Source organism: Artibeus jamaicensis, unplaced genomic scaffold, assembly GCF_021234435.1.
Source record: "Artibeus jamaicensis isolate MK-2021 breed Jamaican fruit bat unplaced genomic scaffold, CSHL_Jam_final scaffold_2375, whole genome shotgun sequence".
Classification (NCBI taxonomy): Eukaryota; Metazoa; Chordata; class Mammalia; order Chiroptera; family Phyllostomidae; genus Artibeus; species Artibeus jamaicensis.
In genome coordinates, this window is record NW_026522032.1 from 2,447,823 (window position 1) to 2,468,062 (window position 20,240).

Sequence of the window (20,240 nt, forward strand, 5' to 3'; positions counted from 1 at the left end):
GACATGACCATTTCCTCTGCCTACACAAGCAGTGCTTGTTTATGCTGGTGCTTTTCTGTGACCTGTACAGCATGTCCCACTCCATGGACAAGCTGGAGTCATTTATTCAGCTGTCCCCTCTGGCGGGGGGGGGGTGTTTGTTGGAAGTACACCAGCTGGGGCCCTGCTCTTCCTTCTACCCTCGGAGGAGCGGAGGCTGGGAGCACGGGGTCTCTGCCTCCCAGTCAGGAGCCCTGGGCCATATATTGTTCTCATTTGATATCAAGGAGCTTGTCCGAGGTCATAGGAGCCAGCTAGAGGCCCTGACAGGAACCTGCTTGCCTCTCCAGACTTGGGAAATGAGGAATGCCTACACGCCAACAAGGGAGGCAGGAAGCGCTGCTGTGGTCACATGTGCTAGATGCGCCCCAAGTGTAGGGACAGGTGTCCAGCCATCACAGTCAGGACTTCCTGCTCCCCTCCCCAGCAGAGATGTCAAAGGCTCTGTGCTGCCCTCTGTGAGCCAACTTCTTGTTATGCCTAGTAGGCCCAACACCTATGGCCCACAAAAATGTTTTATACTTTAACATCAGTAGAAAAAAAATGAATATAGTAACAATGAGTAGAGTGATTAGTCCTGCCTGGATAATATTCATCTTCATATCAAGACAGTTATAGAATATGTATTTTAATATTGTTTATGAGAAAAGGGCCCACAAAGCCCAGACATGACCCTAGTCTCTGCTTAATCCCAGGCCCTTTCCATCAGCCTGAGGCGCCATCTGCCTGTCTTGGAAGCTGCAGCAGCTGGGAGCCAATCTAGGGCAAGGAGGTGAGGGGTGAGTACACTGTTTTTCCAAAGGCAACAGGCTGCCAGGCCCTCTGCTCACCTTGCCAGCTAAATCCAGAAGAGAAGGGAAGGAGGGGACAGTGAAGTGGGACTTGACAGGCATCCCCGACCTATTCGGACTGGTGGGGACGCAGACGGGGGCAGGCCAACATGAACACTTACTGAGGCTGACTTGGGACAATGTGTAACTGGCCTATCTGCCCTATGAGGAAGCAGAAAGTTAGTTTCAGGCTATCTCACAGCACTTAAAGGGATGGAAATACAGATTTGACTGTGAAGCCTACACTTTCTCTAGCTGCCTTTCAGAGGTTGGGAATTTTCTAGCTGCAGTAACAGGGAAGAGGCAAGTTTCTTCCTCTAGGGAAGTCAACATGAGGGGGCCCCTCTTAGCCCCCTGGGCTTTGCTGGCCAATGGAACCAGACCAGAAGCTGCTGTAAGGCACTCTAGACCTCCCATAACATGACTTATTGAGTACAACGGCTTTCCCAAGCCTCCCAGGGTCAGGTCTCCACTCTTCATCCTTCAGCTCGAGCTGTGTGTAATAGGGGAAGAAAGGAAAACATTGCCAGGGAAATGCTACTCTCAGGACTACTGCTACATCCCCTACTGCTACTGTCAGGACTCCTGAGGTCATGCTTGTGGGCCGCTCAAATGAGGGACCCTGGCCAAGATAGGGGATGGGGTTTGCAGCTTGTGCCCAAGCTGTGGCTTCTTGGAATCCTACCTCCCCACCCTCAAATACCCTCCTAAAGAGAAGAGCTGAGGCCTTGCCCCTGTTCCTCTTGGGACCCCCCTGAGTCCTAGGCCAATAATGCCCAAGAGCTCTCATCCTAACACCAAGCCCAGGCCCCACCCAGCATCTGAGCAAAGAGCCACATAGCTGGCATGCATCTCCAGTATTGCTTTATTGTTTTGCTAAGGGAGCCATGTGGTTCCTGCTCTCCATATCCCCCATCTCACCTTAGATGCCCTGCCCCCCCACTCCTACCCATAGATTATAGTATACTCATGATAGAACATATGTGTGTATACAGATGTATGTATGTATGTATGTATGTATGTATGTTCCTGTATGTACACAAATACATATATATATATCCTGACTGTACAGTATTTATAGGTACAAGTAAAACAGGCTTAAATAAGTACAATGTTGGCTAGGAACCATCTCACTTCAGTTTATTGAGCTTAAAGAAAAATGAATCATGAGTTGATGTTAGAATGGCACTTGAATGTCCACATGAACCCAGACAGCCAATGTGGGTAGGGATAGGTCAGGTTAAGATCACTCCCCAGTGGGCTGAGATGACACTAGGCCCTGCCATCTGGCTGGCTGGACACGTGAACCACAGGCCAGGTCTTTGCTTCAAGGGGCTATTATATCAGCCTGGTACTGCAGGCACAAAGAGCAGGAGAAGGGACTCGGACACAGCTACGTGTCTCCTTGCCACCATCTGCTTTTGCTCAGCCCGTATGGTGGGAGTGAGCTTGTCTACTCTCCAGATGTAGCAGTTCGTGGCCAAAGGCTGCACGGGACCCCACGAAATGGCAGATCAAGTATGGGATCCAAGCCAGGGGAAACTGGTTCATTGGTCTGTTGAGATCAGAGAAAGGAGGGTCCCTCCTTCACTCTCATGTCCCAAACTATCCCAAATCGTCATGTAGCCTACTAGGGGCCCTTCTATGCCTACTCTTTCAATCAGCCTCATAAAAAATCAGCATCGTATTTACACAAATAAAACACTCCATGGTGGCTGGGGATGCCCTGTGCTCTGCCCATGTGCCCATTCAGTCCCATCAAATTTCTCTGGAAAAGCTAGTTTAGAGCCATTGTTGGGCCCAAAGGCAGGGCCAGAACCTCCTGTCCAATCTCAAAGGGACCCTAGTACCAAACAGGATGGCTTGACCTCTCAAAAGGGCAGAGAGCTGAGAGTACACACTGCCCTCTCCCTCTGTCCCCTGCAGGCAGAGACCTGGTAAGGCTCCAGGCTGACTGGTGGCTCTGTGGGCCTGGGGGCGATGGTGGTGTTCTTGCTCCTAAAATGGCTCCACTCTGTCAGGAAGGCAGAACACAGGTTTTGGGTGGGGTTGGAATAGAGATGGGACACTGAAATTCTCTGTATGTGCAGGGGAACTTCAGGGGATGGGGACAGGTAGCTGGGGTGCGGGAAATGGCTCTGCCCCTGGAAGCAGCATGTGGGGTTTGCTGTGCTATGATCCTCCCTAATCATCTGGTACCAAGGGGGCGGGGCGGTGTCACCCTGGAACCATGCCAAAGCTCACAGCTTTGTCTCTGGGCCAGCTGCCTGCAGGGTGGGGAAGGAATCCCGGATCTTTGCCACTTCCATGGCACACAGGTGCCCAAAGACTTTGTTGTACCAGTCAGGAGAACGGCCCCTGGGGAGAGAGAAACAGGCAGGAATGAGCCATGCAGTCTTACCAGGAGCCCCTTCCAGGTGGAAGGAAGAAGAGACTGGCCCCCAGCCCCCAGGGATCAACAGCATGGGGCAGAGGCAAGGAGGTCACCAGGGCAAAGGGGGCCTAGTACCTTAGGTCAGCACGGCAGATGTGGGTAAGCCGGGAACGGCCCAGGCCACAAGGCTCTATGAGGTACTGGGAAGTGAGCATCAGGGCTCGCACCCCAGATTCTGGGACAGGTTGTTCAGGATCCAGGGACTGGGAGACAAGCAGGCAACCCCCACGAGGCAGGTCAGAACGCCACATCCTGTGCAGAAGGGACACATTGAGTTTCCTGACGCTGGTTCCCACCCCACCTGTCCCCTTAAGAACAGCAGAATAGCAGTTGGAGTCTCTCACCGAAGCACCACAAAGTCACGGCAAGGGTGGGGTGCCATGCTGTCGGTGACATAGTGGTACAGCTCCACGCCCGGCATCAGGGCCTCCAGCACCTGGGCCCGCAGCAGGTCCTCATCCCATAGGGCCCGCTCCCGCAGAATACGGTGTAACACCACAGCTGGAGGGGCTGCCACCTCAGTGGATGCCTTCCACACACGCAGGGGGTGCCCATCTGGTGCCTGCAGGCCAGGGAAGTGGGGGCAGGAGGCAGCTGTCAGGGCTCAAGAGCTCCCAATCACTCTCCCATTCTGGCCTGCCCTCACACCAGGCCCAGAGGAAGGAAGGCTGCAGGACTCCTGCGCCAACCCATGTCAACCCCCCAACAGGCCACCCCTGTGTTCCCTGTCCTGTCTGTCCTTTCCAGATGTCTGCTTCTCTACCTGCTCAGATTACAAAGAGATGACAGACCCACATTCTTGGAGGCCCACTAGGCTCTACCATGAAATAGGCGCAGTGCTGGGAATTTCCGGATATGAACGGAAGAAGATATGGGGATTGTCCTTGAGGAACTCACCACCTAATGCACAGAGTAGGAAATGTGCAAAGCAACCAAAGCTGCTGCTCACTGAGCCCTCTGTACATGCCAGATGCTGGGTTGGCTGCTCACCCCAAACCCATGAGGGAAATTTCACTGTGACCACTTTATACATGGCAGTCCTCAGGTGTACAGTCTTATTCGCAATCCGAACCCAAGAGAGAACATGGCGAGTGCCAAGAGAAGGACAGAGAAGTCACCTCCAGCCCAGGGCATGGCAGGGGTTTCTGAATGGAGGAGGGGGAATATCAAGTTGGGGCTTACAGTGGCTGGGGAAATGTAATGTGTGGGGTTGGTCAGTCCCAGTAGCATGACATCAGGGGCAGAAGCACTGCATGACTGTGGTGCAGGAGAGATGGGAGGTGAGGCTGTAAAAGTACTGACATGTCTACAGTGGGGCTTTGGGAAAGTAATTCTGGCAAATGATCCCCAAGAGAGATCCCTTGGTCTCATGTGGTTCTAGCTTTGCTGGTTGACATTGTCCACGTATCAGGCCAAGGCACAGCGAGACTATCAGGGCAGCCCCTTCCTTTGGGATCCCATGCCCCTTGCCTGCACTGAGTCCTCTCCCAGTCCCACAGCAACCATGGCAAGTGCAATACTCACCTTCTTGCAAGCCAGCTCCGTGTGCTGGGGCCCTGGTACACTCATCCAGCCCTTGAAGCGCTCAGCAGCATCACGCAGCAGCTCCTGGACACTCTCTTCCATGTACAGGCTGAGGCTCACACCAGCAGCTTGGGCCTGCCGCAGCTCAGTCAGGGCTGGGCCAGGAGGGCTGAGCTCAGCTGCACTGTAGGAGCCACACAGTTGCAGCACCATGTCCTGGGGCACCTGGCAGGGCACACACACACTGGGCTGGGGCCATGAGGAGCAAGCAGCAGAGAGGGTCAGGGACCCTCGGTCCCATGGCCCACAGAGTCTGTCAGGTTCATGTTCATGGGGTGGAGAGTCCTGGCTACTGCAGTGAGGTCAGTGAGAAACCTTGCAGGCAGAGCTGGAAGTAGGGGGTTGAGGGACATATGTAAAATTGGGCCCTATCCCTGACTTCGGGTGCAAAGGTCAGACCTGGTGATTCCCCCAGGGTCTGGGAGGTAGGCATCATGGCCTGGAATCACTCACCTGGAAAAGTTTCTTACAGTCACTGATCATGTGTGACAGGCCCTGGGTGGCCGCCATGTTCTCACTTAGGTCCCTAGGGCCTGGCCGGCCAATACGGCTGCGCCTGCTCTTGATCCTACAGGAAAGGGCGGAGAGGAGAGGGTGGCACAATGGCAGGAGGTAATATGGCTGGTTTCCAGTTCTCAGGAAGCCAGCTTGACAGTCCTGAACACAAAACAACCTGGTGTCTTTTAGAAGACCCTGCTTCACAACATCCAACCAGTCCCAGGCCCCTGAGGACTGCTGCTAACCCCTTGTGGTGATGTTTTGGAACTGTAGCACCAGGCGTCAAGGGCCCTAAGTCCAAGTGGGGCAGGGGTTGGCAAACTGTCCCTGCCTGGCCCCACCCCACATGCTACCCTGTTTCACCTGGGTGAATGGCCATCCTTCTTGGAGACGTTGAGGTGGAAGATAGAGGGTGCCAGGCACACCGCCAGGTTGCCAGCTGTCATCTGATTTTCCTCAGCAGAGGCAATGTCACTTAGGAAATACAGCAGGGTCTGCAGCACCTCTCGGTTCTCATCAGGGAGCAGCAAAGTAGCGGCTTGTGCTGCTGCCAGCCACTGATCCTTGGGGAGGACTGCAGGGAAGGAAAGATAGAAGGGCTTCTTTATTCCCTAGAGCCTACTGTGTCTGGAAACACAGAAGAAACAGTAGTCCCAAGGGACTCCAGTGAGAGAGAATGGCAAAGGTGGGCTCTGGGAGGTCTCCAGGTGCAAGATCAAGCTCCACTCAAATGTGTGGTGTAACCTTAGGTAAGTCCCTCCCATATAGCAGGTTTGAGGAACAGAGTGTGGTTTCTCTCCAGGATGGCTGAGAAGGGGGCAGATTGTGAGGGATAAGCACTGGCAACTCACGCTGATAGATCTGCAGGAAAGTAGTGGTGAGTTTGCTGGTGAAGATAGGCTCTGGCAGGTCTCGGAAATACTGCTTCAGCAGGTCAGCCACATCGTAGGCCGACTGGCCCTCATAGCAGACATTGTCAGGGGAGGACTCATTCATTTGGCGCAGGTTCTGGATCCTAGACTTCACCCCAGACTTGCGGAAGATGCCCACCTGGTCCGTGCAGATCAGGGAGGGAGGGAGGGAAGAAGGGAGACATGGAAGTGAGACTATGAGGCCAGAGCTGGACCAGGAGTCACAAGTACAGGCTACCCCGAAGACTTCCAAACACACGGGCCTCCTCTGCAAAGAGTTGGAGGGAAAAGGCAAAACCAAAGAAAATGGTTTTTATAGCTTCAGGCCAAGCAGAAACATGGCTTTAGTGGAAACAAACAGGCAAAGGGGTATCTAGGCTAAGGCAGACTCTTGGAAGTTGGGAAGTATAGCACCTGGGTCAAGAAGGAGGCTGGGACAGAGCTGGGAAGAGGGGAGCTTTGGCTCCATTCTTTCTGGGCCTTCCTAAGGCTACGAAAGGTCTCTGGTGGGCCAAGCCAGGGGGAAGAAGCAGAGCAGAGTGGCTGCCCTCCCCAACTTCTTAGCCTCAGAGTTCCTCCTTAGCACTACCTCTCCACAGGTTCCCCAGTGGGACTCACCTGGTCTAGGCACTGGCTGCGCAGATAGCGCATGGCTTGCTGAATGCTCTGTGGCAGTGGCTGGCCTGTGCGCTGTACATGGATGAGGGGAGGCACCCCAAACACATGCTGGCCCCGGTAGTCTGGGGTTTTGTTCCTTTTCATGAACTTGGGCATTGACCTGTTTGGAGGAGTAACAAAAGATCAGGAAGGGGCATAGGCTATCAGTAGGGACAGGGAGGGGATATGGGACACAGCTTGGAGACTGCAGTCTTGAGGGACTTAGGTAGTGGTAAGCGGGGTAAGAAACACACCATATCCCCTGAATCAACAACTGTGAAGCACCTACTCTGGGGCCAGCCCTACAGAGTCATAGAGGAACACAGGGAGCTCTGGTTAAAGAAATAACTGTGTCAATAGGCAGTGACAATACTTGCTGCCAGTAGTGAGCCAAGAGCTTCGAGGAAGACCCATGAGGGAGGGGAACTGTACCTAGTGGGTCAGGGAAGCCTTCAGGTATGGGTAGAGATTTAGCAGGCTCTTGAGAAATTAGTAGGCATTGTCCCAGAGGAGAAATGGGGAAAAGACATCCTAGGCCAAGAGAACAGCATGGACAAAGGTAAAGAGGCTGGGAAAAGAGCACAGCACATTCAGGGAAGGGCAACTGGCCCATGCAGTGGCATTGCTTTCAGGTAGCAGGCTACAGAGCCTGACAGATGGGGCAGGGCCAGAATGTGAAAGGATCATGCTGGGAAGGAAATTTGGGCAATGTGGAACCACAGAAGGGTACTTATCAGGAGAGTGAAAACCAAAGCTGCACTTTCAGACAATGTCACTGGAGGTAGCATGGATGTTGGGGTAGAGGAGGTATAGTGAAAGGACCTCATGTTCCACACCCCCGTCCCTCTCTCACACATGGCACACATACTCCCATGCATCCGATGTGCACCCCTCACCCACACAAGCTACCTCTCAGGCCACAGTCCCTCCAGCCTCTTGGCATATCTCACCACCACACTGCCCTGTGGGCTCTGCCTATATATACCTAGGTTCTGGGGCTGACCCTCCCAGGGCCTTGGAGTGGGGACGGGGAGGGAGCCAGGACCGGGGTGACCAGCCCCCTACCCACCGTGGCCCCGGAGCACTTACCAGCCCCATCCCTGTTTGTGGGGCATGGTGTACTTCTCCATGAAGGCCGTGAGCCGCAGCAGAGAGCCCTTGTGCAGCAGGTGGATCTGGCTGGCAAACTGCCGGTTGATCTCCAGCGACTCCGAGTTGAGACTGGGCCGGTGCGAGTTCTGAAAGCTGTGCCAACGGAGCTTCCTAGTGAGGGATGAGTGGGTGGAGAAAGCCAGAGGAGCAGGGTTGGGTCAACCTTAGAAAGGGCTGTGTTCTTCGGGCCCCTCCCCTCCACCAAAAAAAAAAATGCAGAGACGTGACCATTGTCAGCATTGCCACTAGGCCCCAGGGTAGGAAAAGTTTAGTCTTAGTTTCCGGGGCTGTCCAGTGGCCCAGATGCAATCAGGGAGATGACCCAGACCTCAGGCCCATCTAGAGCCATCAGGTAGTACTAGCCCCTACCCTTTTCCAAGGCTGCAGTGACAAGTCCAGAATCGCAAAACTGGGGATCAGAGATCACCTCTTCTAATGCTGCAGATTTACATACAGGAAAGCCGAGGCCCAAGTAGAAGACAGTATTTGCTCAAGGCCACAGCAGAGGCAGGTCTGGAACCTAACATTCCGGATTGCCAAGTCTTGTATTCTTGCTCTTTCCCTCCTGCGCCTTGGTGCCTAAAAGCAATCAGCCAGCCCCCAGGAATCTGCCCCTGGGCAGCATAACTGGCTTGGGGGGTAGTGAAGATGGAGTGGGGGGAGAGAGGCAAAGGAAGGAATTGAGAAGGGAAGAGACAGAGACAACCAAGCCCCCTGCCCCTATCCCTACCCTAAAGTCCCACCTGCAGGGTCTGGTAAGTGAGGCCCCAACGCCTGAATCTCGTCGGTCACGAGGTGCTGATGCCTGGAGTGTAGCTGGGGACGCTGCAGCCTCAGCCTCGTTCATGGAGTTCCCGCTACTGTCCAGTTCACTGGAGGAGGCCACAGTGTCAGAAATGGAGTGTCCTTCTTCCACAGACAGGCTAGAGGCAGAGGTGGGTTCCCCACCTGAATTCACCTCCTGCTCATTCTCCTGGGCTGGGCCCGGTGACTTGGCCTCGGCCCTTGCCTGCAGCTCGGCCTGTGTCTGAAGTTCAGCTGAGGCATGAGCTGGGGGAATGGTCTGAACTTCATCCTGGCCCATGGCTGAGGACTCTCTGTGGGCTGGAGCCTCCATCTGGGCCAGAGCCTCAGGCTGACCTTCAGCTTCAACTGTGGCTATTTCTACTGATGAAGTGGCATCTTCCTCTTCTTCATCTTCTTCTTCTTCCTTATCTCCAGGCTCCAGGTCTGGGTACATGGCCTGAGACCAAAGCTCTACCCGCTGCTGCAGTCCCCACACATGCTGGAGGATATCATCTAGGTGGGCATAGCTGCCCCCTCCCTCCTCATCTTCAGCCTCAGCCCCAACCAGTATAGGCTCAGCTGGGTACAGCTCAGGCATGTTGTCATAGGTGCTGGCATGGCTGCCAGTTGAACCACAGGAGCCCCGGCGCCCTTCATAGCCCCAACGCCTACCTGGCTGCCAATCCACCAGACGGTGTCCATCCTCAGGACACAGACTCTCGATGGACAGGGAGCGAGGGAATGTGCCTGGTTTGTGGTCCCCAGGCACATGCACCAGGTAGTTACCCCTGTGTACCCGCTGAGGATGCCGGAGTGTGGCCACAGACCAGGCCTCCCAGGCCCTCTGAGTCTCAGTGCCACCAACTCTGGCTGAGGAGTGTGACCGGTTCTTGGCCCTGTAGAATCCAGCTGAGAAGAAGCCACGGTGGTTTCGGAAAGAGAAGGCTTTGGTGGCCTTCTCTGAAGTGGCTAGGCTACGCTCAGACTCAGCTTGCCGGCTGCCACCCTTTTCCTTCCGTCTCAGAGACTCAAGGTGCTTGAGGAAGCTACGGGAACGGCGCTTCTTGGCTTTGTCCTGGGGACCCTCTGGTCCCTGGTTGGGGCTGAGGAGGGTCCGGTCACTCGGGCTTAGGGCACGGCTTAGCAAGGGTGGGTCTGCTGGCTCAGGTGGGAGGCTCACGGTGATGGCCGGCAGGGAAGTGGCACTAAGCTCAGTGAGGACACTCTCACAGCTGGATGTCACTGGTAGTTCAGGGCTCGGTGGAGCCAACAGGTCAGAAGAGCCCATGTGAGACCAGCACTGACTCTCTTGCTGCAAGGACCAGGGGTTGCTGATGGTACACTGCTCTTCCTCTTCTGAGTCTTCATTCTGGGAAGGACACCACAGGGTCGGTCAGAGAAGTCCACCCACCAACCCTTGCTTGTACTCCACTCTGCCTCCAAACACTTGGAAGACTTTGGGGCAAACGGCCCTGCTTTCTGACTGGGGACATGTACTAGAGAGGGAGCTGGCTCTGGGATTGCTAGAAAGAGGAGGCTGGGAGGTATAGACAGAGACCAGATGGACAGTAAAGGTCATGTGATTGATCCAATCCCTCCCTATTTATAGATAGTGAAACACAGACCCACAAATGAGAGGCCACTTGCCCAAGGTTATGTGTCATGCAGAAAGTCAGTGATAGAGCCAGCCTAGACTTTAGGTGTCTTAACCTTTTGGTCTCAGCAACCGCTCAAGTCTGGGCTAGAGTCTTAGATCAGGATCACAGAATGGCCCTGGCTGGTGTGGCTCAATGGACTGAGGGCCAACCTGCAAACCAAAGGGTCACTGGTTCAATTCGTAGTCAGGGCACATGCCTGGGTTGCAGAATCACAGAATGTCAGAGCTGAGAGGAGTTTTGAGATTTTCTCCTTTTCTAATTTGCAAGGTGGGGAAACTAAGGCCCCCAGTGAGGAAGAGGCTCACCCAAGGTCACTGAGCAGTCAGTGGGGACTAGGTCCCAGGAGTTTCATTCTTCTTAGGCCAGGGCTCTGACAAATTGGCTAATGCACCTGGCTCCAGGCCTCTAGGACAGAAAGCCTCTGAAGAAACTCACAGAACCTGACCCCAGGGCAGGATGGAGTCATTAGGTCCACATTCCAGAGCTACGTGCAGACCGACAGTTCTCACAGTCTCAGCAATCCCAGATTGGCGGAGGCAGAAAAGCTTCTGGAAGCTATCAATACCCCTCCCCACCATTCATGAGAGAGATGAGGAAAATGGGGCCCAGAGGGAAAAGACTTGGGGGTGAATAGAATTAACGACCTTGACATCTAACATCATATAAGCTATGAATTTTTCCATCACATTATTCTGTCTCTACCCCCTAGTTAAGGAATTTCTGCCATCACAGAGTAGGGAGTGGAGGCAGATGGATTTCCCTAAGGAAGCGCCATCTCTGGGTCAGGTTATTAGTAAGCCCAGGAGGTATGGGTGGGCTGAGGTGGGGGCTGAGGCCAAAGGCCAGGGTACTTTTTCTCATACTTCAGCCTCTAGACCAGGCTTGCCTAACCCTGACACCCTGGCCCCAGGCACTGGAACAGGGCACTGTAGATGTCACGGACTCCTTGGACACTGGAACTAGTTTCGAAAATGGTTTGTGTATGCCTCGAGTTTCCCATAGTGTTGCAAGGTCACAGACTCCACTCTTGCCATGACTCACCTGCTTGCATTGAAAATGAACCTCCAGTTTCATCGAGGCACAATTGTTTAAGGTCATCAGCCTCCTGCAAGGAAACGAAGCAGTAGTCACCCAAGGGTCCCAACCCCCAGAGCCTGTAGCACATAACCTACCAAGATATTCCCATGATGCCATCCACTAGTGCATGTGCCCAGCCAACAAAATATCTCCCAAGTCCAGTGTTCATGAGGGTCTCAGTGCCAGACACAATGCTAGGGAGATTATGGCCTCTGTCCTCTGAGAGCTAACAGATGTGGAAACAAACCACCACAGAGATGGGAAAGGTTCAAGAACCAGAGTAGACAGAAGGCAGAGCAGGCACACAGAGGGTGGGACAAGGAAGTTCCGTGAACAGACTGATTGTAGTCAGATAAGGCTTCCTGGAAGACAGAAATGGGATTCAGAGCAACAGAGACAGAGGAACTCCTATCTCAGGTTTCAACAGGAGCCTGGGACAAGGTAGAGAGAAAAACATTAAACAGACGAGTGAAGTTATGAGACGAGACTCAGGCTGATAAGATCAGTCAAAACCAGATTGCGAAGGACCTCCAGTGTCATGCTAAAAAGCTTTGTATTTTTCCCTTTAGGCAGCAACACATTTTAGGCAGAGGAGTGCCTGTCTGGAAACTGACTCTAGTGGCTGGTGGGCGGCTGGGCCGCACAGTGCCGAGGAGGGGAACACAGAGATGGGAAGGCAGGAGGGCCAGGTAAGAGGCTGTAATGGATCCAAGAAGTCATGATTTGACCTCAGACAAGGGCCAAGCTGGTGTAAGTAGAGAGGGGACAAATGAGAGGACTGTTTGTGGAATCTCACTGAAGAGAGTCTTAAGAGAATCAAGGCCAGACCTTGGCTTTCCAGCTAGAGTGCTAGGAGGGTAAGGGTGTCACAGACCCAGAAGACAGAGTAAGCAGGGTAACTACAGTACATGAGCTTTGTTGATATGTGGGGCTCCTCCTCTGTTAAGGGCACAGGGATTTTTTTCACAAGGAAGCCCCAAGCTGGGCCCCAGCCTCCCAGGTCTGGCCCTCAGCCCCCCTACCTGCACAGGGCCCCCAAAGAGTCCTCGTCCAGAAAACCGTGGTCCTTCTTCACAGAGCCAATATCCAGGGGAAATGAACCTTCTGCATGGCAGAGAGAAGCCAAGATGAGTTGAGGTTGGTTGGATAGAAATTCTGCCAGTGGCCCTTATTGCTGAAAAAGGGAGGTTGGGGAGGCTGGGGAGGCAGGAAGGCAACCCAACAAGAGCAGAGGAGGGGGAGCACATCTGCAGGAAGGGAAGGGCCTAGGAAGCTCAAGTTGGCCATCGGCAGAAAGGTCGGGGAGAGGCCAGGAGGGATAGCTGGATGAGAGGACCCATCACCAGTCAGTGAGGTGGGTCCCGCAGGGATGGCAGGTCTCAATCCCCTTTAAATCCTGGGCTGCTCAAATGAGGAACTTCCTCCTTGGCCCAAGTTGCAGTGGGGGAGCAGGGAGAGAGTGAGGACAGAAGAAACACCACTGCTACCCAGAGCAGGGGGCCCACTCCCTGGGGTTTAAAGAGGAGAGGGGAGAGAGGAAGGAGCAAGGGAGGAGGTAAGAGCAGCCAGGAAATTTCACACTTGTCTGCCTTATTGGTAAAACCAGCCTATTTACTCATTTCCTAAGATTCATTGAGCATCTACTTTGTGCCACAAACTGGGGATACAACAGCAAATGAGACAGAAATGATCCCTGCCTTCATGGGCTTTCCACTCTCCTGGGGGGGGGCAATAAACAATATACAAAACAAACAAGAGAATGCAGTAATAAATGCTACAAAAGACATCAGTACAGTTTGGGTGGGGACTATTCCTAGACAGGTGGCTGGCAGAGGTCACACCTCTGAGCTGGGTCCTGAAGAAACAGAAGGAGCCAGCCATGCAAAGAGCCTGGGTGGAGAGTTCCTAGCAGGACTAACACTAAGGCTCTGAAGAGGAAAAGGGCCCAGAGGGAGCAGGTGATAAAAAGGAACCTGAGTGTGGTCGTCGAAGGGGAGAGGAGTAAAGAAAGGGCAGGCAGTTGGCTGACATAGTCTTGTCCGTAAGGGTGAAGCACCAGGGTTGACTTCATTCTAAGTGCACTGGGAATTACGTAACACAGTCAGAGCAGAGCAGTGACAGACCAGGCCTACACCCACAGGGCCTCTAGCCCCTGTAAATTCAGAGTACAGCAAGGAGTACAGGGAAGAGACTGACATGCTAGGCCAGGTGAGCAGTGACAGCAGGTCACACTGATATGGCGGTGAAGGTGGCAGGAAGTGGATCAATTTAAGAAATATTCTGGAGGGAGGAAGGGGCTAGCTGAAGGGTTAGCTATGGTGGAGGAAGGAAAAGGGGAATTGAGGATGATTCCTGGACGTGGCGCTTGAGCGGGCAGTAATACCACAGGGAGCTCAGATTCAGACCTGTTAAATCAGAGGCACCTGGCAGACATCTGAGTACAGACAGTGATTGGCAGTTGATTAGATAAATCTGGAGCTTGGGAATGAGGTCTGGACAGAGAGACATTTGGAAGTCACTGGAATATAGATGGTACTTGGATAAGAATCTCTTGGGAAAGAAATGTTGAGAGAGAAGAGGGACCAGGACTTAGCCCTGAGACACCCCGGCATTTAGCTACCTTCTAAAGGAAGCAAAGTCAGCTAAGGACACTGAGAGCAACAGCCAGAAAGACAGTCAAGAGAGCAGCATTTCTAGAAGCTGAAGTGAGTGGCCAACTGCACCAAATGCTTTGGAGACCTTAAGCAAGGACTAGGAAGTGACCACTGAACTTGACCCCATGGAGGAGCTTGACAAGGACTGTTGTTGGCAAGGTGGGGGGAAGCCAGGGTGCAGTGGGAGTGTGGGAAGAAGAGGAGAAGTGGAAACATCTAGTATGAACAACGCTAATGAAGACTGGGAAAGTGAAGAGAAACAAAGAGATAAAACCATGGGGAAGATGAGGTAAGGGCCAGGCTGCCAGGGCACATGCTCCATGCTGCATCTATGCGACTGGCATCCTTGGAGTGGTACGAAACAATGACCCTAGTCAAGACAAGGTATTTTACACGTGGCAACAGCAGAGCTTGTGCGAGCTAATGAGAGCCATGTAGTAGAGATGATGTAGGAGAGAACGGTTATGGCCATAGAAGCAGGGCCAGAGTACACGGCTTCTTGTACAGTCAGAGAAAAGATCTGATTTGCCCCATTTGACAGATGAAGAGTAGAGGGATAGGAAAGTTTGGGGATGGGGAAGGGGGCACCTTACCTTCAAAAAGCTGAGCATACTGAGGGAATCCTGTTGCTCGGAGCCACTCGCATGCTTTCTTGGCTTCAGCTTCTAAAACGAAACAGGGTGAGAATGAGGCAGAGAAGCAGGGTTAGCGGGGTGATGGGTGCCTGCTGACTCACCTCCAGCAGGCAGGCACCTCGAGTTCTGGTGATCTGGAAATGGCAGAAGAAGTTGAGGGGAGAGGCTGGCACATTTGCCTCACGTCACAGCCAGAGAGGATTTACCCTCTACTCCCCAGGCCCCACACACTGTATGTCCTGGAACCCCTTTCTTGAGCCTCATTCCTTACCTGTCCCGATCCCCTCCTACTCTTTGGCCCCTGCCTGAGAACAGAACCTGCCAACAGCAGCAACTCCCAGGACTGTCTGGGGTCAAAGAGTGCTGCTGGGGCAGGGGGACACAGCTGCATCTTCAACCCTCTTCCTTGGGGACCCATTTCCTTCCACGGCCTGAGTAGACTGTCCTAGTCCACCTAGGGAGATGAAATGTTCACCAATTTTTATTCTCTTTCTCCTCATCACACATAAAGTTCTCCAGCACTTTGAGAGGAACCACATCTCACTGAAAACACACAACAAGCTGTGAAGGTTTTACTCTCCCCATTTCCCAGATCTCAAAACCAGCTCAGAAAGGAAGGGCTCATCCATAGTCTCCCAGTTGATGGGGTAGCAGTGCTAGGACCAGAGTCCAAGTTAAGCCTGACTCCAGCTCAGTGTTCCCTCTTTTGACATGGTGCCTTCCCCCAGTGTTCTTCCTCCCCTACCACTCATCAAGTTCCAGCCCTCTCTCCCCTGGGAGCCTCCCAGGACTGCCCCAGCTCTCCCCTGAGGCTATTTGCAGCATAACCCAATGCTGACTGTCACGCTGACACAGCACTGGCCTGTGGGTGTCTCTCAGGGCAATGGCTGAGACGGCCTCCCGCCTCTGCTCTGGGAGTTCCTGGCCCTGAACAGGACACCCCTGCCAGCCTCAGTGCAGACATGCAACTGGACTGAAGCCACAGAGGAGGCCCTGCTGACCCAGTGTAGGCTGAGTACCAGCAGCAAAGTTCTGAGACTGCCCAGGCAGCTATTTGTTCCCTACCCAGGTGGTGCCAGGGAGCAGTGGGGCTGGAACGTGGGAAGCATTTGTTACCACGGGGCCCAGCTAGCACTACCTCAGCGCCTCTGGTAGGGGGCAAGGAAGGCCTGGGAAAATATCCAGGTCCCTAGGCAGGTGATGGTCTGGGGGATGGGAAGTGGTAATAGCAGCCTGGAGGGACTTCACACCCACCCAGGGAGCATTTGGGGGACACAGTTTCACTGAGAGGACAGCTGAGCCAGCTGCTACAACCACCCCCTTGTCTCTTACACCTACCAGACACTCTGGAAAAGGGCCTTCCCTGCCTCAGAGCCCCTCCCAAGAGCCAGCTCTGCTTTCCTGTCATTAAGACAAACAGGAAGGGTGAAAGGAGACCAGATCAGTTTCCAGAAAGGTGGTATAGAAAGCAACGGGGACACTTAAAGGGCTATGAGTCTGGCATGGCCACCCAGGTCAGGAGAGCCAAGCCTAACGGATAAGCCTATATGTCAGGATCGCATGCTTTAACTCCACTGCAGCCCCCAGTCACTCACAGTTTGAGGCAGAAGAGGAAGAGAAGGGCAGAGAGAAGTACCTGCCTGGCCATTACTCCCATGCTCCTCCCTAAGCCGAAGTGGGGTGGGAGAGCACAGTGCTGAAAGCCTGTACCTTGTACCATCTGCCTGAGCCATGAGGCCCACAGAAGAGCAGCAGGGCTTCCTGTTCCCCTAATGCTAAGCAGTGGCACTAGCCAGGGTTGGTGGGAAGGGGACCAGCTCGGTCAGGTGAATGCCACGTTCTTTCATTCATACTTAGGGCCCTCTAACCCCTGCTATTCAAAGAGTGGACCAGCAGCATCAGCATCACCTGCGAGTGGATTAGACACAAAGAGTCCAAGACCTACTGAATTAAATCTCAGTTGAATTGGATCCTCGGGTAATATGAGCCCATTAAAGTTTGAGAAGCATTGACCTAAATCACTTAGCTCAGGGATGCTCATCTTTGGATGCACATGAGAATCAGCTAAGATGTTTTTAAAATACCAATTCCCCAAGGCACCATCCCCAGAGGCAGATTTTATTGGACTGTGGTGAAACTCTCCAAATCAGTGTTTTTAAAAAGCTACAGTATGGGGCATACTGAAGCCCAATGAACTTCCCCAAGTTACACAGTTAAGGTGTTATAACTGAGATGACGACCCTGATCATAAAAATTCCATGTCCAGCACTCTTTGCCCTGGCTTTATACACACCTGCCATGAGATGCTACGTAAAGGGCCTTAGACTCAAAGGAACCAACCCCATGCCCTCAAACTCGTGTTCTGCCCCTTCTGGCCTAGTGGAATGACAAGCTCGAGTTGAAATCCTGGGGCTGTCAGTCACTAGCTCTCTGACATTGGACAAGTTGTTTAACCTCTCCAAGACTCAGTTTCCTTCTCTGTAAAATAAGAGCATTCAATTAAATACTGGGCGGGGAAAAATACCCTGACATATAGTACCAGGCACTCACCAGATCAGTTAGTTCCCTTCCCACTGTGACTGAAGTCTCCCAAGGAAAAGGAAGAAATGGGAGAAAGAGGCCCAGCAAGCATTCCCTTTTGGGTCTGGAAAGTAGTGACATCCATATCACTGTCAGAACTGGAAGCCAAATGGCTCAAGAAAGTGAGGTTATGAGGCAGAAGTTTCAGAGGCCACACAGCTCAAAAAGACAAAGGAGCCAAGGAGTCTGAAGCAGGGCTCCAGACTGAATCCCCAGCAGCAGTCCCTGGTAGGAATCTGGAGAATGTAATAGGTTATTGCCCAACAGGATGTCAGGGACATTGGCTCCTGACAACATACCACTCCATGGAGAGCTGAGAGGCCCTGAGGCCCCCTCCCAGAGGAGCAGTCTGGGATATATGTCTTGGTGATTAAGGGCTGACCTAAGGTGTTTTGCCTTTGTCCCTCCCACCCGTCCAAGCCTGCACAGGCTGGGAGCCAGGAATGACCACCCAGCCCCAGAAGAGTTAATTCACCTGGAGCTGGGGCCCAGGCGGCCCAGAACGAAGATTGCCTTATATGCCTGGCGGGGAGAGTGACACCAGGCAGGCTGAGGCTAGTGATGTAGGAATGTTTGCCTGTAGCCCCTGGTCCAGCCTGTGTCCAGATGTGCAGATTCCAGTAGTTTCAGCCTCTGTGTTATGCAAGCCATGCTCTGGCCAACACTAGGGTGATAAACCAGGACAGGTCAGGGACAGCACTCAGCTGGCACGACCTGGATTCCATTGAGAGTTAAGGCCAGACTCTATCCCTAGGGAGAGGCCCAGCTGAATCGAGCCAAAAGATCGGGTGGGGGTGAGGCAAACTACAGAGCTCTGAAGTCTAATCAGGCCCCAGGATCACACTCACAAGTCTCCTGAAGGGAGCATCAAAGAAGGACCGGCTGAACAGAAGCCAAGAGGTCAGTGATGGTATCTGCAGCGATGCTCACGCAGGCCATGTACCAGGCACCAGAGTGCTTCTCTGTGCAGAGAACGATGCAATAAGAAGAAAAGCAGTGCTTCTGTCCTTAGGCCATGCTCTATGAATGAGGGTGGAGTTTATGCACCCAGGAGAAAAGCAGCAACATTTCCCATGGGAGAAATGCAATAATGCCCAAATATGATAACTCAGTTGGAGAAAAAGGTTTTCCAACTAAGCCATTCCTATACTTGCTGCCTACATCATCTTAGACAACTTTCTTCATTCTCTAAGCTTTGGCTTTCAAATCTACATAGTGAGGACTAGTAACTTTCCTGCCTACCTTCCTGGCAAGTCTGGATGTGGCCAGGTTTTATCTGGTTTTGAATGTATCTACAGGAAAGCTATCATTAGAGGGGACTTCCTTTGTTAGGACTACTTGAACTTTATATTCACATAGTCTTTAAGTCCCAGTCCTTATTGGGTCCTGATTGTAAAAAAGTGAGAGAGAAAGCTAGGAGGAAAAGAGAAAGTAGTGGGTAACTAAGCTTTGGGAAGCCAGGACTCACCAAGCCAATGTCACCAACTCTACCCTCTTCATACCGTTATTGAGAAACTCGAGTCCTTTTATGCCTTATGGTCACTCGGCAGGCTGTGAGAGAGGTGCCCAGGCCCTGGTTCAGTCTGCTCCCTTCCAACCCAAAGTCCAACTCAGGCCTAGGGACCAGGCAAGACACAGGGCCCAGGACAAGCAATGGGTGGATGTCACAGATGTCCAGATCAAAGTGTCTTTGTTACAGCTGAAGTAGTAACTAACCTCTTGACTCAGGCTGAACATTATAATCTGGGGAGCTTTTAAAAATACCAGCGTCAAAACCCCAGTTATGATTAATTAAATGAGAATCATTGCCCCCTGGCTGATGTCGTTCAGTGGATTGAGGGCTGGCCTGTGAACTAAAAGGTTTCTGGTTCAATTCCCAGCCAGGGCACATGCCTGGGTTGTGGGCCAGGTCCCCAGTAGGGAGTGTGTGAAAGGCAACAGATTAACGTATCTCTCACACATCAATGTTTCTCTCCCTTTCTTTCTCCCTCCCTTCCACTCTCTCTAGAAAATTAATAAATTAAATCTTTAAAAAAAGAGTATATACTACCAGAAAATAGATGGGGGGAGGGCAAGAATAGTATGGGAAATATAGAATCTAAAGAAATTGAGATACATGGTCATAAACTAAAGGGGGAGAATGGTGGGGGAGGGGTGTGCAGGGTGGAGGGGAATGAAGGGGGGAATAGAACAACTGTAATGGCATAATTAATAAAATATATTTTTAAACTGATAAGAACAGATACTACACTTGATCTTAGCCAAAAGGCCAAGAAGTGATAATAAAATATATTTTTAAAAAAGAGTATATACTATCAATCTAACTTACTACTGTTGATGTTACCCTCAGTCACCTCTCAGTCAGCTGCCAGACAATGTTTGTCAGGCTTCTCCACTATAAACTAGTCCCCTACCCTTCCATATTGTACTCTGTAAAAGAAAGTCACTGCTTAGTCCACACTTAAGAGGTAAAACCCTAGCTGGCAGGCTCAGTTGGTTAGAGCATTGTCTCCATAAGCCAGGATGGCAGGTTCAATCCCCAGCCAGGCCACATATAAGGAAGTGGAACAACAAAGCTCTGTCTCTCTCTCCCTCTTCCTTTCTCTCTCTCCCTCCCTCTCTCTCTCTCAAAATCAATAAATAAATTTAAAGGAAAAAAGAATCTTTAGGGATAGGGTTAGTTTTTTGTTTCTTTTTCAGACCTCTCCAGGTGATTCTGGAGTGCAGCCAAGATAGAAAACCAAC

The 20,240-nt window shown here is 52.4% G+C and overlaps 1 protein-coding gene and 1 pseudogene across 4 annotated transcripts in view; both read right to left on the bottom strand.

Moving 5' to 3' along the window:
• Positions 1 to 1,988: 1,988 nt before the first annotated feature.
• Positions 1,989 to 20,240, bottom strand: part of STARD8 (StAR related lipid transfer domain containing 8) — a 59,028-nt gene continuing 40,776 nt past the window's right edge. For 3 of the 4 annotated variants that reach the window (XM_053656650.1, XM_037133083.2, XM_037133085.2), the window contains exons 2-14: positions 14,874 to 14,945; positions 12,649 to 12,730; positions 11,591 to 11,654; positions 8,849 to 10,260; positions 8,043 to 8,216; positions 6,915 to 7,074; positions 6,237 to 6,435; positions 5,749 to 5,959; positions 5,341 to 5,455; positions 4,828 to 5,052; positions 3,648 to 3,865; positions 3,379 to 3,555; positions 1,989 to 3,227 (exon numbers count right to left, since the gene is read on the bottom strand). In XM_053656650.1, coding sequence (XP_053512625.1) covers positions 3,110 to 3,227; positions 3,379 to 3,555; positions 3,648 to 3,865; positions 4,828 to 5,052; positions 5,341 to 5,455; positions 5,749 to 5,959; positions 6,237 to 6,435; positions 6,915 to 7,074; positions 8,043 to 8,216; positions 8,849 to 10,260; positions 11,591 to 11,647 — 3,066 coding nt within the window. In that variant the 5' untranslated portion in view covers positions 11,648 to 11,654; positions 12,649 to 12,730; positions 14,874 to 14,945 and the 3' untranslated portion in view covers positions 1,989 to 3,109. The remainder of the gene's footprint in view (positions 3,228 to 3,378; positions 3,556 to 3,647; positions 3,866 to 4,827; positions 5,053 to 5,340; positions 5,456 to 5,748; positions 5,960 to 6,236; positions 6,436 to 6,914; positions 7,075 to 8,042; positions 8,217 to 8,848; positions 10,261 to 11,590; positions 11,655 to 12,648; positions 12,731 to 14,873; positions 14,946 to 20,240) is intronic. The other variant, XM_037133084.2, reaches the window with a different exon arrangement.
• LOC119040228 (uncharacterized) lies at positions 19,676 to 19,776 on the bottom strand (annotated as a pseudogene).